A 16244-nucleotide genomic window follows, 5' to 3' on the forward strand; every position below is an offset into this window, starting at 1 on the left:
ATATTTCTAGTTTCCACCCAGGCTTCAACCTGCGTTTTTTTTAGTCGATTTTTATAGTGTGAAGTAAGGCTTCCTTAGGGGTGTTAGCTCACTTCATACCATATTTTATTGAATTTAATTATGTGGTTTAGACACAATAGGAAAAACCAATTTAAATAGTCTATAAAGTAGTAGTAGTAGCAGCCTGTTATTTTCCATGCTGCTATCTGTCTACCGGGATAAGGCCTCCTCTCCTTTGAGGAGAAGGCTAGGAGCATATTCCACCACGATGTTCCAATACGGGAATGTTCTTATCAATATATGTATGAATACGAACAATTAAAAAATACAAACGAAATACAAACAACAAAAAATACTAGAACACAGTTAAAAAACAAGATTTCAAGACATGTTTACTTTTTTATTACATTAAAGCTTATCTTTTGACAGGCTCTTATTTATGAATAAGTCTGTATAAAACCCACTTGTTGGTGCCTAAATATTGTAATTGAATTTATACTGCTTCCGCTAACTGATTAAGCCGTATTTTAGAATATGTGTAATTTGACAATGCAGTGATATGAAACCATGAAGGTGACCTCATGAGTAGACTCGGAGGTGGGCGTAAGACCTCCTTATCTACTTGAAACATCTATGTCGTGTATGAACTTGATAATTTTTAAACACTATTGAATGCACTCATAATAACTTAGTAGGACCTACGCTCTTCTCTATTATAATACCTTATTTTTAAAATTATTATTATTTATATTTAGTTACCTAGAAACCTACATACCTATTTTTGACTTATATTTTAGGATACATAGATGTTTAGTAGGACACTAAAGTATGTGCCGACTGTGATTATATAATGAAAACGATATGTCGTATCGTTTGATTGAAAACGCTACTAGCGTGACACGGTCCAATCATTTATGCTAGTGTAGTTTATCACTCACCATTCTAATGCCCTTCGGGTTTTCTTACTTGATAATCTATTCAATAACAAAATTTAAGAGATCTGTTATGTGAAATGAGAAGAATTAACTGTTTGATAAATAATTTTAGAAAAAATATATGATGTACTTTGACTTTTATGTATAGTTTGATTCTAACAATACCAATCGAAAAATTACCTAATGTATTTATATATTCAATGCAATTTGATAATGGCTAATTTATGCACGATAAGTGATTCTTAATTAAAATATCCTTATTTATAGCTAACTAGAAACTATTCCACTTATGGGCGTGAAGAGGCATCTCGCGGGCCGGTTTGACGAGAGCGATTAGTTTATTATTTTTGACTGTACTGGCCGTCTTTGCGTTTGAATTCCACTATCAGTTACCATCAGGTAGAGTAAAGTAATATACCATGAATAGTATATTAATTGTTCTTCCAATTTTCCGATAACAACTTCTCCAACATTAACTGCGCGCATTTTTCGTTAATACTTAATGAAATGGTCGATAGACCATAGATTATTCAAGATTTCGACCAAAACATGCCGTCAATTCTATGTCAAAGCTGTTTATTAGTCTTTACTTCTACGGTGTCTGGAGTAGTTGATAGGTAGTACCATCAATTATTCTAGCACTCAACATCAATACTTTGTATTGATTTGTTTCGATTCGAAGAATCAGTGAGCCAGTGTAATTACCGACACGAACGATATTATGCTATATTCAGGTATGGTGAAATGTTAGGTGTATAGAATTGTATACAATATATCTTAGAGACATTACGTTTGAACTCCCGTTACTTTTGAATGAGGCAGAACATTTAATCTTCTGCCTTTCAGCTTAAAGTCATACAGACAAGGTAACTATAATATATATTAAAAAATAGAATATGCAATATATATTATTTAGTTGACGTTTATTCAGTTATAAAGCACTTGAAGTAGCCATAGATACGATGTAGACTATATTACACTAAGATTTACAGGGGCAGAGCCTTACCTAAAGTTAAACGCTAGTAAAACCGCAAAAGCAGCTCGTATACGACATACATATGTAGGAGTTTAATATAAACAAATGTATCGTTCGTTCTGTATGTGTTCCTATAAGATTGATTCGATTCAAATAAACTTTGCAGTCGTTGTTGTCCCTTGCATGAATGCTTCTGACAAAGAACAATCAACATACCGAAAGGTGACCCACAAGTTGTATCGGATAATTTGCAACTCAAACCTGATATTAGACAGTCATTATACTTATACTGCATTTGAATGTCTATTTTGAAACGGACAGGAGATTCCATGAAATCGCTTAGATATTTAAAATGCCTGTATTCGAGGAAAAAGAACAAGCTTGTCTCGTGAGATCGTAACAAAAACGCTCCGTGAATACCTCGGGGTACAAACACAAACATAAATAACCGCATTGACCCAAACAAGTTTACAAATAACAATAAAAAAGAACCGAGCAAGATCAGAACAAAATACTTTCACAATACAACGGCCATCATACAACCAAATAGTATTAGAAACTCTATGTTATGAATGCTGTATGACGACCTCCGTGGTCGAGTAGCGTGTGCACTGGTTTTCATGGGTACGCCACTCCGAGGCCCCGGGATCAGTTCCCCGCCGTGTCGATGTAGAAAAAGTTCAATTGTTTTCTATGCTGTCTTGGGACTGAGTGTTTAATAGAGTGTGTGTAATACTGTCGTTACTTCTGATTTTCATTTAACCATTGCTCCATCTACTTACATTGGGATTAGAGTAGAATATTTATTTATTACAATAACCTGTTTTTTTATTAATTATAAATAGTCATTATTATGGTATAGTTAAAATTGGCCTGCGTTTGAGGTAGTTTGCGGGTTCAATCCCGGGCAGGTAACACAACCATACCAAAGACGAGACCTTTGTTCAGCTACGGGTTAAATATACAAGCATTTGTATCACTTATTCCTGTGTATTCATAGCAGTGAATAATAATATTCAAAACGTTAAATACATAAAATCTTGTAAATCTTATTTGATAAAAAGTGAGTAGAAAAAGAATTTTAAATACGAAATGTAGGTCAGAAGCCCTAAGGTGCTTGATCTTAGAAATGCAAACGCTTACTTCAACGTTGAAGGCAGAGAGAAGAATATAATAGGCATCATTAAAGTATTTATGCCTTTTTGTGAATAAAATAAAATTTTAAATATTTTTTCTTATATTATATTTTAACTTAAATTATATTCATTTTAACCGCAAATATATATATCTGAAAGAAACACGGAATTGTTAAATACAATATAGGTTTCTTTTTAACAACAAATATTTTGGTTTGGAAATCAAACTAAGTGAAAAGGATACAAAATTATCTAAAATGAATGCTTATTTATAGTACTACTATCTGATTTTATAGTTTTCAGATTTCTATCATTAGCTATTGTTTATATTCAGTTTTATTTACACACAGTATATCATTTAACGAAATCAATTTATACATTTTAACATAATTTTTTTTATGCGTTCAGTAATTTAATCGACAAATATTCAAGTGTACATTTAATAATGATTACAATTTTATCAAGAATTAATCAAGTCAAACACTCTAAGGTACGTCACCATTAAAAAACAATTATGAATAAAAAAGAAAGAAAATTACAATAATAAAAACACACATAGATAAAATTATCTTTCCGGACATAAACGGATAATCTTATCGATTTTTATCTCGCATGGAGTGAGTAATTTTTACTCATATCAGTAGATAAATTAACAGAACATTATTGTTCATAGATAAACTCAGATGATTTATAGCTATTTTGTCTAACATGATAATAGAACAAGAGATTTTAGCGTTCTGTCGACAAATACATATATTAAAGCAAATTCAAATTTGATATATTTTATATACAATCTTAATATTGTAATTTGTTTTCGTAATATTATTGTTAATGTGTCTACAAAGCCAGGGATAGTGATATGCATGCTAAAATGAAACACACTTCCCGGAACGTATAGGTGTTTATTTATTTTCCATACTTAAACTATATACCTTTGACCAAACCAAACGATAGCGTGATTCAATGTACTACTAGCGCCATCTAGTTAAAAAATAGTAAACTAAAAAATATAATTCATAAAATCGATTGGACATACCGGCCCCCAAGGACTAAATAGTCCTTCAATATGCCCATCACAATAACAAAATAAATTATAATAAACGAAGTAACGTAACAGCTAACTTAAATATACGAATTTATACATATTAGATAAAGAAGACAGAAATAAACTTAAACCAATAAAAAAAAAAAAAAAAAAACTTTAGTAAAGATTGAAGTTGCACTTTTAAGTTGCAAGTGGTAAGGGACAAACCTTCGAAGCTGGACGCTGAACGATCGTGTTTTTATATTTAAGAGAAACTACTCGAGTGAGTTTATCTCTTCCCGGATGAAGATTTACCACTCTTCCATAAAGCCACTTAGCAGGAGGTAAGCCGTCCTCACGCACTAAAACCACATCTCCTATTTTCAATTCTGGGATTTTTACATTCCATTTATATCTTTGAAAGAAATGGGTCAAGTATTCCTGAGACCATCTCTTCCAAAAACACTGCAACATTTTTTGTGTTAATTGCCAACGACGCAGTGAGCTTGTTGATTTATTTTCATAGTTGTGGTCAGGGGCTGTTAACAATGGCTCGCCAACCAAAAAATGGCCAGGTGTCAATGGTAATGCATTGTCTGGGTCTGATCCAGCAACTGAAAGTGGTCGCGAATTGAGACATGCTTCGATTTGTGCTAGAACAGTGGACAATTCTTCGTATGTTAAGGTAGAGTCGCCTATAACTCTGCGCAGATGGTGCTTTGTGCTTTTTATTCCTGCCTCCCATAGTCCACCGAAATTTGGTGCATACGGCGGAATGAAGTGCCATTCTGTACCATTGTTGGCCAGTAACGCTGCGATTTCAGTTCCCATAGACGACTTTTCGTGTGAAAATAAGTTTTTAAGCTCGCGCGAGGCCCCGACAAAATTAGTGCCATTGTCGCTCCACAAATGATTGCAGCGACCTCTTCGGGCGACGAAACGCTTAAAAGCAGCTAAGAATCCTTCCGTCGTGAGGTCTGAAACGGCTTCAATGTGAACAGCTCGCGTGACCATGCAAACAAATAGGCAAATATACCCTTTATGAGATTTATGGCCTCTTCCCTTCGATGTACGTATGGCAATGGGTCCCGCGTAATCGACACCGGAGTTTGCGAACGGCTTATCAGGTGTTACTCGACAAGGTGGCAACTGACCCATTAACTGAGTTCGAAATTTGGCCGCATTTCTTGTACAAGCAATACAAGAATGAACTACTCTTTTGGCTAATTTTTTTAAGTTAGTGACCCAATATTTTGTTTTAACTAGATTACACGTTAATTGCTGACCACCATGTAATGTCTTTTCGTGAGCATCAGTAACAATAAGTTTGGCTATATGAGAGTCTCCGTTAATAATAATAGGATGTTTGCTATTGTCTGGTAACTCTGAATTCTCCATTCGACCTCCTACTCGTAAGAGTCCAACTTTATCGAGGAATGGGTTTAGAGCTTTTATCTTGCTCTTAGTTCCGACATTCTTTGACTTCACAAGATTTCGTTTTTCATCGGCGAAAAAATGAGATTGATGCTGTCGAACACAGCTGAACAGTGTATCCTGAAGTTCTGTGGCCGTAAGATATGGTAAAGATTTCTCTTTATATACATTTGGCTGTGTCAACCTTAGGAATCTTCGGCAGTACGCTAGAGTTCTTATTAATTTTCGTAATGATGAAAACCTTAGGGTTAAATCTTCAGCGTCGTTGTTAGAGTTTATGACTTCCATATGTGCTTTTACGAGTCGCGTTTCTAAATCCGTTTTGGTACATATAGACAATGGTTTCGCATATTCTATTTTGTTGTTGCGTAGCCAAGTTGGCCCACACTTCCACAATTCCTCCGATATTAAGTCGCATGGTTTTACACCTCGTGACGCGCAGTCAGCGGGATTATCTTTCGTCTTGACATACGACCACTGAGCTGCATCTAAACGCGTAAGAATTTCAGATGTCCGGTTTGCCACGAAGGTTTTCCATCGGCTTGGATGATCGCTTAACCATGCCAAAACAATCGTAGAGTCCGTCCAAGCATGTAAATTCGCTTTATCTATTTGGAGAACATTGGACACTTCAGCCAGCAACTTAGTAAGCAAAACAGCTCCACACAACTCCAGACGTGGGACAGACACTTGTTTCACTGGAGCTACCTTAGTTTTAGCGCTTAATAAATGGGACTCAACCTGACCTAGAGCTGTAATACATCTTAGATATACGACGGCTGAATACGCTACAGTCGATGCATCACTAAAACCATGTAGCTCTACCTGTATGTCACTATCTGCCTTTTGAACCCAGCGGGGTATTTGGAAGCGACTCAAATTGCACAATTCTTTCCGGTAGGTTTTCCATTCAAGCAAAAGTTCAGATGGTAATTTAACGTCCCAGTCAAGTCCTGTAAGCCACATTTTTTGTATAAAAACCTTTGCTGTGACTACACACGGAGCTATCCACCCAAGAGGATCGTACAAACGGCATATTTCAGCGATAATTTGTCTTTTAGTTTCAGGCATCTCTGTAGGCATTTTTACTACATAATGAAATGTATCCGAGCATCGATTCCAGGTAAGACCAAGAATTTTAGTTACACTGTCTTCATTTATTTCTCTATCCTTTATTCCTATATTTTCTTCTTGCCACCACTTCATCAATTCTTCTCGATTGCTAGTCCATTTTTGTAGCTTAAATCCACCCTTTTCTAATAGGTAATTCATCTGTTTATATATTTCCTTTGCTTCTGTTTCAGATTGACATCCGGTCATGAGGTCATCGATATAGAAATCAGTTTTTACTCTTCCTGCTGCTAACGGATATTTTTCTCCTTCATCTATAGCGATTTGCTGTAAAACTTTGACCGCCAAATAAGGCGCACAGGATGTACCAAACGTTACTCTTAGTAGTCGAAAGTCTTTTATTTCAGATAGCGAATCATCACGCCATACTATTCTTTGATAATCTACGTGCTTTTTGGCTACTTTAACTTGACGGTACATTTTGATAATGTCAGCCGTAAGACAAATTGGATGCAGTCTCCATCGCATGATAACTTGACGTAGTTCCAATTGCAAAGTAGGCCCGACCATTAATGTATCATTGAGAGATATACCATTGGCACTCCTATCTGAAGCGTTGAATACTATACGAGTTTTCGTCGTTCTCTTGTCTTGTCTAATAACCGCGTGATGGGGTAGCCAGACATTCTCATTTCCTTCTCTTTCTACTGACTCATGTCTTATTGGTTCCATGTGACCGAGGGTCATGTACTCTTTTATAACCTTTTGATAATTTTCTTTTTGATCAAGATTTTTCGATAATCTCTTTTCTAATGCTATTAATCTCTTTACGGCTATTTTTCTCGTATCTCCATATTGACCAAAAAGTTTTGTGCGACGAAAAGGCAATTCTACCACGTATCGACCTGTCTCGTCTCTATAGGTGGTAGTAGCAAAATGCTTTTCACATTCTTCCTCCTCTGGAGTGAAGACTTTCTCGAGCACCATGTTTGGCTCGGCTTCTAATTCCCAAAATCGTTTCAGTAATTCGTTTTCTTCTAGCTTGGCATGATTCGCAACCAGATTGTGGCAGTTGCCTAATTTTTCGTTATTGTCTACTTGACCCGACAATACCCATCCAAGGTAAGTATTTTGTGCGATCATACAATTGGTCGGGTGCTTTTTTAAACCTTGTTTTAGAATGCTACAATAAACTTCAGCTCCTAATAAGATGTCGATCTTATTTGGGAGGTTGTATTGCGGATCTGCCAGATCAATTTGACCTAGATCTGCCCAAAGCGGTAATACGAATTTTCTTTCTGGTAAAACAGAAGTAACTCTTTTTAAAACGTGAGCTTGTACTTGCAATTGGAATGAAGTATCATGAAGTGACTGTATATTAACCTTAACTGCATACTTTGTAGTTAAGCCACCTTGACCTCCACCCACACCAGAGATGCAACTTCTTGCATTAATTTTGTCTACTCCTAAAAGTTGCACCGCTGCTTCAGATATGAAGGACGTTTGTGATCCTTGATCAAGCAGGGCTCTCAGTATCTGAGGGTTTCCGTTTTTGGATTCAGCCTTAATCAGGGCTGTAGCTAATAATGTTTGTGTACGTGTCTGTTTCGTCGCAAAATTACTAATTATACCATTAGTGACCTCATTCGTCAGGTTTGACGATTCCGGGTAGGTTTCCTCTTGTTCATTTTCAGTTGCATCAGATACATCTATATCTGTAGCAACTGTCACTGTATACGAACTGGCTTTGCCATGAAGAAGTGTGTGATGCTTCCTCTTACAAATACGGCATGTCGTTGGTACACGGCATATCTTTCCGGTGTGATTATTACCAAGGCAATTAAAGCAAAGTCCTAATGACTTCACAATATCTTGCCGTACGTTTACATCTTCCTTGGCAAATTTACCACAGGACCAACTTGTGGCTTTCGGTGCAGTGAGGACATCTAACATCTGAAGCGGCATGCAAGGACTTAGTTTGGTAAGTGTTTGGGGTTATTTTAGCTTTATTTTTTGAAGGTTCCATAAACTCTAAGGCGCGGAAACGACTTTCTAAAAAATCTTTAAATTGAGTCAAGGTAGGTAAATCTTCATTTAAACTATTAGCATGTAATTCCCATTGTTTACGAGTTTCAGCGTCCAACTTCAAGCTGGCAACATATATAACAATAGGGTCCCATGAATCAACATTAATACCTAAATTTGACAACTCATGCATACAATCTGAAGTAGTATCAAGAAGATCTTTTAAACCACTGGACGATTCATGGTTCATTACCCGTTGAGCAAACAAACGTTTAAAGATACAATTACACATATATCGCTTGTTATTATATCGATTCTCTATCAAATCCCAACATTTTTTGTAGTTGGCTTTTGTAATGGGGATATGTTTTATTAATTGTTCTGCCTCACCTTGAAGTTGAGTTTTTAAATAATGTAACCGCTGAACATCATCCAGACTTGGATTATTATGCACTAAAGAAAGAAAAAGATCTCGGAACGAGAACCATTCTGAATATTTGCCACTAAAAACAGGAATGGATATTTTGGGAAGTCTAACATTAAACTCTTTTGTGTTTGAACTAGACTGAAACTCTTCGGATACATTATAAGTTTTAATCAGCTTTTTAAGTTCTGTTTTAAAATCTAAATACAACTCTTCAACTTTTTCATAAAAATCGCTAGAAAGATAATCCGAGCCTTTACTTACATCTCTAGGTAACATAACAATTTTTGAGTGATTATCCGTAAATCTATTCCACTGTTTTTCTAAATTTTCTAATCGGGTTTCCCCATATGCTTCAGTAAGTCTTACTTTCGGAGATTTCTTAAAGTTTGTAAAAGCTTTACACATATTATTATATAAATCAATTTGTAATTGCGCATAAGATTCCATTGTTAAAATTTATATAAACTTAACAACGCTTAATCTGATAAAATTTAATAATAAAGATGCAACTCCAGATTTCTTCAACTTAAAGCTTGGTAACCTACTAAAATCACTAAAGTTTTAAATATGTCTAACACCATGTAATGTTGCAATTTTATATGTTTAGAATTTATTTTATGTTCAATATTTTATCTATGTCCAGGATTCCAAATTTTTTCTAAGTGTTTTAAAGTTGTGCACTTGTAAAATTTTGGACATAGGTTCCCCGTCTCTCCACTTTTTGAGAAATTATTCTAAGTCTTACGTTAACACTTTTTAAATTGCAAGTTCAAGATTTCAAGTATAATTATCAAAGTTAATTATAGACTATTTGTAAGGTTCAAATTAGCGTACTCACAGTTTATTTGCACTTTACCACTTTTATCACTAGACTGCGCTGCCGCTGTTCTGTAGGTTTTTAAATGACAGGGTGCGCCACCGCTACTACTGCTGCTCTTTGACTACGCTACCATTGTTTGTAGTTCCTCGTTTATCCGTCAGGGGCGCCACTGTAGCTGGTATGGTTGTATAATCTCTCCTCACTTGTAATTATTATTGAATATTGATGGCTTGACGCTAAATTGGACTGTTTGAAACTTGTCAGTGTACCAAGGTTTTTTCTTCAAAAAACGATCCGGCTCGAAGGACCATATGTTAATGTGTCTACAAAGCCAGGGATAGTGATATGCATGCTAAAATGAAACACACTTCCCGGAACGTATAGGTGTTTATTTATTTTCCATACTTAAACTATATACCTTTGACCAAACCAAACGATAGCGTGATTCAATGTACTACTAGCGCCATCTAGTTAAAAAATAGTAAACTAAAAAATATAATTCATAAAATCGATTGGACAATTATACTTGAACTCCATCTAACCATGTTTATTTTGAGTATTTTGATTCAAACGATAAGTTGCATGTTGTTGTTTAAATTATATAATATATAAGTTAATCTTGTTTGTACAAAACATATTTGTTTGTATTTACAATTCATCTCGTGTTATGTGGTAAAGGAATTCATCTAAAATAATATTTAACTAAGAATTTGTGCGTTGTTTTTGTTGTGTCGAATGTTATGGATCAAATGAAAAAATATTTACTTTTATTGTATCATTAAACTTTCTCAACGATATTGATGAGTTACCTTCCCTCATAATTTTTTTTCGTTTTATCTCGTACATCGTATGTACTATCGAAAAAAATGTAATTATTTGATTGTAATTTTTTACTCGACATAAAATAAGATATTTATACAGAAAAAATGCACTTGGTAGTAGGTATTTCTGCAAAGCAGTCTGGGAAACTAACAGCAACTCATCACATATTCTTACGATTTGGTATTGTAGTGTTTTCGGTTTGAAAGGTGAGTTAACCCTATGACTAGAGTAAACGAAAACATGTGCCTCAGTATATATATATAATAAATGAACAATAAATAAAATTTTGAATTATACCTTGGTTCTTCTTGCCTTGGGTTCGGTAGCCTGAAGTCATGAATACGATTTTTTTTTAAATTATTTAATAAAAGTAATTTGTTTACAGTGCCAAAGTCAATTTACCGTTATTATCTGCAACGCATGCGACATATAATTAATTTATATTATAATTTTATAATTCATAACAAAATAATAAACCAATTATAGTTGGTACTTTTGCAACGTGAGACGTAATATTTAAGGTCAAATAGATCTAATGTAGTACATAATAATATATTACATGTATACGGAATTAGACCTTTAAGTTATCAACAGATCAGAGTATATAAATTATTTAAATTGTAAGTCATTGCTTAGACATGCGAGCATTTCCTCAAATGATCTATTAAGTTAAACACAGTATATCAAAAGAAATAATCTCTATGAATGACAAAATTCAATTGTACTAGGATGAACGTCTTGTGTAAAATCGTTTTCGTTTTTCAAATATTTTTTATTGCCAGTGCACAGTATGCAAATCTCATCAATCAGTTGGATATATTTAATGTAATGCCAAATGGTATGTATGCACTTTATTTATAAATGCGTCTCATGTGAAACAAAACTAAATATTAGTTATATATATGTATTTGACTGACCATAAATAGGTAACGTTAATCCATGCGGTTAAAAATCGTCTTAAGCTAGGCGGTACAGAAAATATTTTTAAAGAATTTAAACTTACATGTTACGAAAAAATTTTTAGCATATTTTTATCATCCGACCTACATTAAATTAGTGTGATGTCATAAACTGAAACTTTGTTAATGTGGCGAAATGCTGTTAAATATATTATGATGTTTAAAATTCATGATATTGAAAATGGTAAAAAAATAATGTCTATTTAAATTTCAGGAATATTACCAGATCGAACAAATCGAATAGAAGATATATATCTACGCTTTTATAATGGGTATGTATTTTCATTTTATTAATAAGTAAATGTTAGAAATTGTAATCAGTATTTTTCACAAATTTAACCAAATAAAGTAGCGTGAACCTGAAAAAAAGCTGTAGTTACAGCTTATTTAATTATAATATTTTGAAACTTCTTAAAACAAAACAAGATTCTTGATATTTCTTCTTAATAAATTAGTTACAAAAACAGTGGGAAATACCTTAGGTATAATGCAAGGTCTTGTCGCTAAAGGCTAATCCCGCGGCCTTAACGTAACAGTGTGTATATAATATATTCAATTACATTTATTCCATGACAGCTTGCTAGATGTGGTTACGATAATATAATATGTTTAATTAAAGATGTATGAAATAAATAACATATTTTATTATTCATTTTAATCCATGTCTGCTAGACTAGAATAATGAACCCATCCAGAATCTGAAAACGACGTCGTATTTGATCATGGGGACAAGTAAAGTTATCATATATATTTTATCTGTACGAAGTCGGGCTAATAAATTATATCTTTATAGACATTGTAGATGTCACATATTATTCTTGACTTTATTATAGAAGTAGTTAAATTAACTATCTATTTCTATAAAAAGAAAATTAACATTTCCGCATTTATCTATACATATAATAAAATTGGAGTGTCTAATTTTAATATGAAAATAGCCCTTTTTACTTAATACATATGTATGTATACAATACCAAAATAATATATTTTTTGTCTGTCTGTCTATTTGTTCCGGCTAATCTCTGGAACGGGTGGACCGATTTTGACGGGACTTTCACTGTCAGATAACTTATATAATAAGGAGTAACTTAGGCTACAATATTTTTTTATGTTACATTCAAATGCGTACAAGGTCGCGGGCACAGCTTGTTTAAAAATAAACCTTGCAAAACACAACCATTAGTAGTCATAACCATTCTTGCTAATATACTGAAATCAACCTTATTATGTTGATTTAAGCTTCAAATTCGAAAATCTAATTTTCAGATATAAATTTGAAAGAACTTTATTTTTAGTTAAAAGTTGTGTCTTAATTATTTCTAAGGACTCGAAATCACCGAGTAGGTAGAACGTATATCTTATTCAAAGGTCGATATGTGGGAAAACAGTATTTATAATTCACCTCATGTTCGGCCGTGAACGTAAACGATACTAAAAAATTAAATAAAAAAAAATGAACACATGATTGATGTTTATCCACCAATCGAAAACAGAACTATAGTTAAATAAGCTCGACGTTCCATATCTTCAAAGATGAGGCGGATCACACATAATTGAAACGCTATCTCATAAGCGAGTTCCGTACGGAGGCTTATTTAATGCCTATTTTCAATATATTTTCAGAAACTTATTCGAAGAATATGTAGACATACCGCTTAGCCAGGCAAGTCGACTACTCGAGGTCAAAGGCTTCGAAAACAGTAATCCCACCGTCCTTTACATACATGGCTTTATAGAAACGGCTCAGCAAGAAAGTGTACAGGTATTTCTTTTGTTTCTATAATAAATTAAATGTTTTATAAGAATATATTATTATCAGCCAAAAAAAATGTATAAAGCTGCAATTTTTTATATACATAAAATATATATCGAAGTATTTAAGTTTATATTTAACGAAATAATTAAGTGCATTATAAATACAACAATAAGCTAATGACTAGCAAAGTAGAATTTAATGCATTCAATTTGTAACTACTACACTCATTAACAAGCCGAATTTATGAAATTAATTAGGCAATAATTATTTTTGTATTAAGATATACTTTTTTAAGCGTGTTGAGGGTCAAATTTTATGATGACACTCTGTTGTGGCCAAAAAATAGTAAATATAATAATACATTACAGTTCACGTAATTAAAGTGCGTATTCATACATTCTATAATACTTATTGATATATAAACTACTACAAATGAATTATTTAAATTTTCATTAATCGAAGAAAAAGAAGTATGACTTCTAACGCGCATACAATACGACTACTCGCATCTTTTTTATTGTGTTTGACCTTCAAAACTTGACCGTAAGATTAAAACCTTGATTTGGCTAAAGCCGTCGTTCAAAAACACGCAGCAGAAAATATTGAGGATATCCATTACTTAAAATATTATTATTATGTCATAATTACCTTTTTACAGGTCATGGTGAATGCGTACTTAGAATCGAGACCGGCGACAAACATTGTTTTACTAGACTGGTCCAATATGGCTCATGGCTCTTATTTAGTTAATGCTGCAAGAAATACTAAAAAGGTAATTATTCTGTTATTTTATTTCCTATAAAACACAAGCAAGATAGTCATGTTTTTATCTCCTCAGTTTGTTAAGAATGTTGTTATTTTAATTAAAATACTATTTCAATTACGCAGGTCGGGATTGCATCCGCAGAGCAGATAAATACTTTAATAGAATCAGGCCTACAAATGGAAAAAATGCAGATTATAGGACATTCCCTTGGAAGTCACGTAGCTGGTTACTTAGCGAGAGAGCTCAAGAATAAATACAACAAAACTATTAAAAGGTAGTTAGTATTCAACATTACGAGAACGAAAACTGTTGTTGTATAACTTGGGTCTTAGTCTTTTCTTTTTAAACTATATTCTCTCGAAAAGATCTTCTATATACTTCCAATCAAGTTATTCTAAAATTAACGATAAACAGGAAACAAGTCTTTAGTAGTTTTATCATACTAAAACATTTTTTTATGTATGGGTCTTTTTATGCTTTGATTACAAGGTCCGACAAACAAAAAATCTTGTAATTATTAAGCTATAATGGTACACGCTATAATTTTTCCATCGAAAAAAATGACGTAAACACCGATTATGGCTAAATTACTTTTGGATGTTTATAATTATAAGCAACTAAGCTTTGTAAATTTATATCATAAGTACAAAGAATAGAGTCCAATATATACTTATTAAGATAAGTTCTATTCTTAGTTTACCTGTATTCCTATCTCAAGTAATGCTACAATAGGTTTTTTTGGACAAGTTTAATAAGATCCTTGAAAAACACTAGGGAAACAGGATTAATTTCATAAAAGACTATGATCGAATATTATAAATGGGTGGTGATCTCGTAGTTTTAAGTGGCCCACTAGCCAGTGCGCCTACCAATTGGAAATTATAACAAAAATCACATCCTATGTACTCATATACCTATACATCTTAAATACACATCATGCAGTTATGATCTATACTTATATGTATTACAAAGAGGTAGAATTTGATGATTGCATGCAGGCGGCCATTCCCAGAACTAAAAATCTAATTCTAATAATGTTTACACTGAAGACAGCTTCACTATTTCTGAGTTAGACAATAAGATATATGATATATCATACTTTTTTTTTTGTAATAAATTGCTCCCGAGGTTAGTTCGTACTCATACTCTTTAACAAATGAAATTCAAATCGTTAATTCTATGATTTCAGGGTAACAGCACTAGACCCAGCATTTCCCGCGTTTTATCCAGACGGTGTAGTGATGGATCATGTCACAGATAAGGACGCAGAATTCGTCGATGTGATACATACGGATGCTGGCGGCTACGGTGCACCAGTCCGAACTGGCACAGCAGACTTTTGGCCGAACGGAGGAAAGAGTATCCAACCAGGATGCCCTCGATTCGCCCCAATGCCCCTTTCTGACGACAGTAAGCAAATAGGACATACATAGGAAATGACTACACATAAGATCGCCTACATGTTACCTGAAAACTACCTTACCTTATTCTGCAATACTTAAATTATATTTTTTGTTTCGATATATATTCATAAAACATTTGTTCAATTAACTTATCAACTCTTATGTGAGCACTAAAAAAATATGTTTACTGCTGATTTTTAGATAGATAAGTGCAAGGAGGTGTAGTTGTTCTTTCAATTGAAAAAAAATCAAATATTTATTGATAAATTGAAAATATAAATGAAAATAAATTAGGACTATATTTTCTAGTGTTTAAAAATTAACATAGAAAAATATATTAGATACTTACGTAATTTCTCAGGTTATTCAAATTTTATTAATTTTTGACAGATCTTTGTAGCCATTGGCGGTCATGGAGGTTCTACGCTGAGTCAGTACGGAACCCCGAAGCTTTTCCAGCCTCACCAGCTGATTCTTATCACAAATTTAGAGAAAATCCGACACCAGAAGTTGGAATGGTGTACATGGGAGCGGATTGCGACACAAGGTTATATCAGTTTTAAACATTGTTTTTTATTATAATATTATTATTCTCCAAGTCTGTAATATGACGTAATCGATTTCAATACATTTATATTAAATGTACATTCGTACTTGTAAACTCAAAAATCCCGAGATATATCTAGGAGC

General features: G+C 33.4%; 1 protein-coding gene across 2 annotated transcripts in view; it reads left to right on the top strand.

The window, feature by feature from the left end:
• Positions 1-16244, top strand: part of LOC124531972 (inactive pancreatic lipase-related protein 1-like) — a 42897-nt gene that overhangs the window by 24731 nt on the left and 1922 nt on the right. Inside the window, exons 1-7 of one of the 2 annotated variants that reach the window (XM_047106575.1) lie at positions 11315-11508; positions 11844-11901; positions 13253-13391; positions 14044-14157; positions 14274-14425; positions 15341-15561; positions 15945-16101. In XM_047106575.1, coding sequence (XP_046962531.1) covers positions 11376-11508; positions 11844-11901; positions 13253-13391; positions 14044-14157; positions 14274-14425; positions 15341-15561; positions 15945-16101 — 974 coding nt within the window. In that variant the 5' untranslated portion in view covers positions 11315-11375. Of the gene's footprint in view, positions 1-11314; positions 11509-11843; positions 11902-13252; positions 13392-14043; positions 14158-14273; positions 14426-15340; positions 15562-15944; positions 16102-16244 lie in introns of those variants that run through there. The other variant, XM_047106576.1, reaches the window with a different exon arrangement.

This window comes from Vanessa cardui, chromosome 8, assembly GCF_905220365.1.
Source record: "Vanessa cardui chromosome 8, ilVanCard2.1, whole genome shotgun sequence".
Taxonomy (NCBI): Eukaryota; Metazoa; Arthropoda; class Insecta; order Lepidoptera; family Nymphalidae; genus Vanessa; species Vanessa cardui.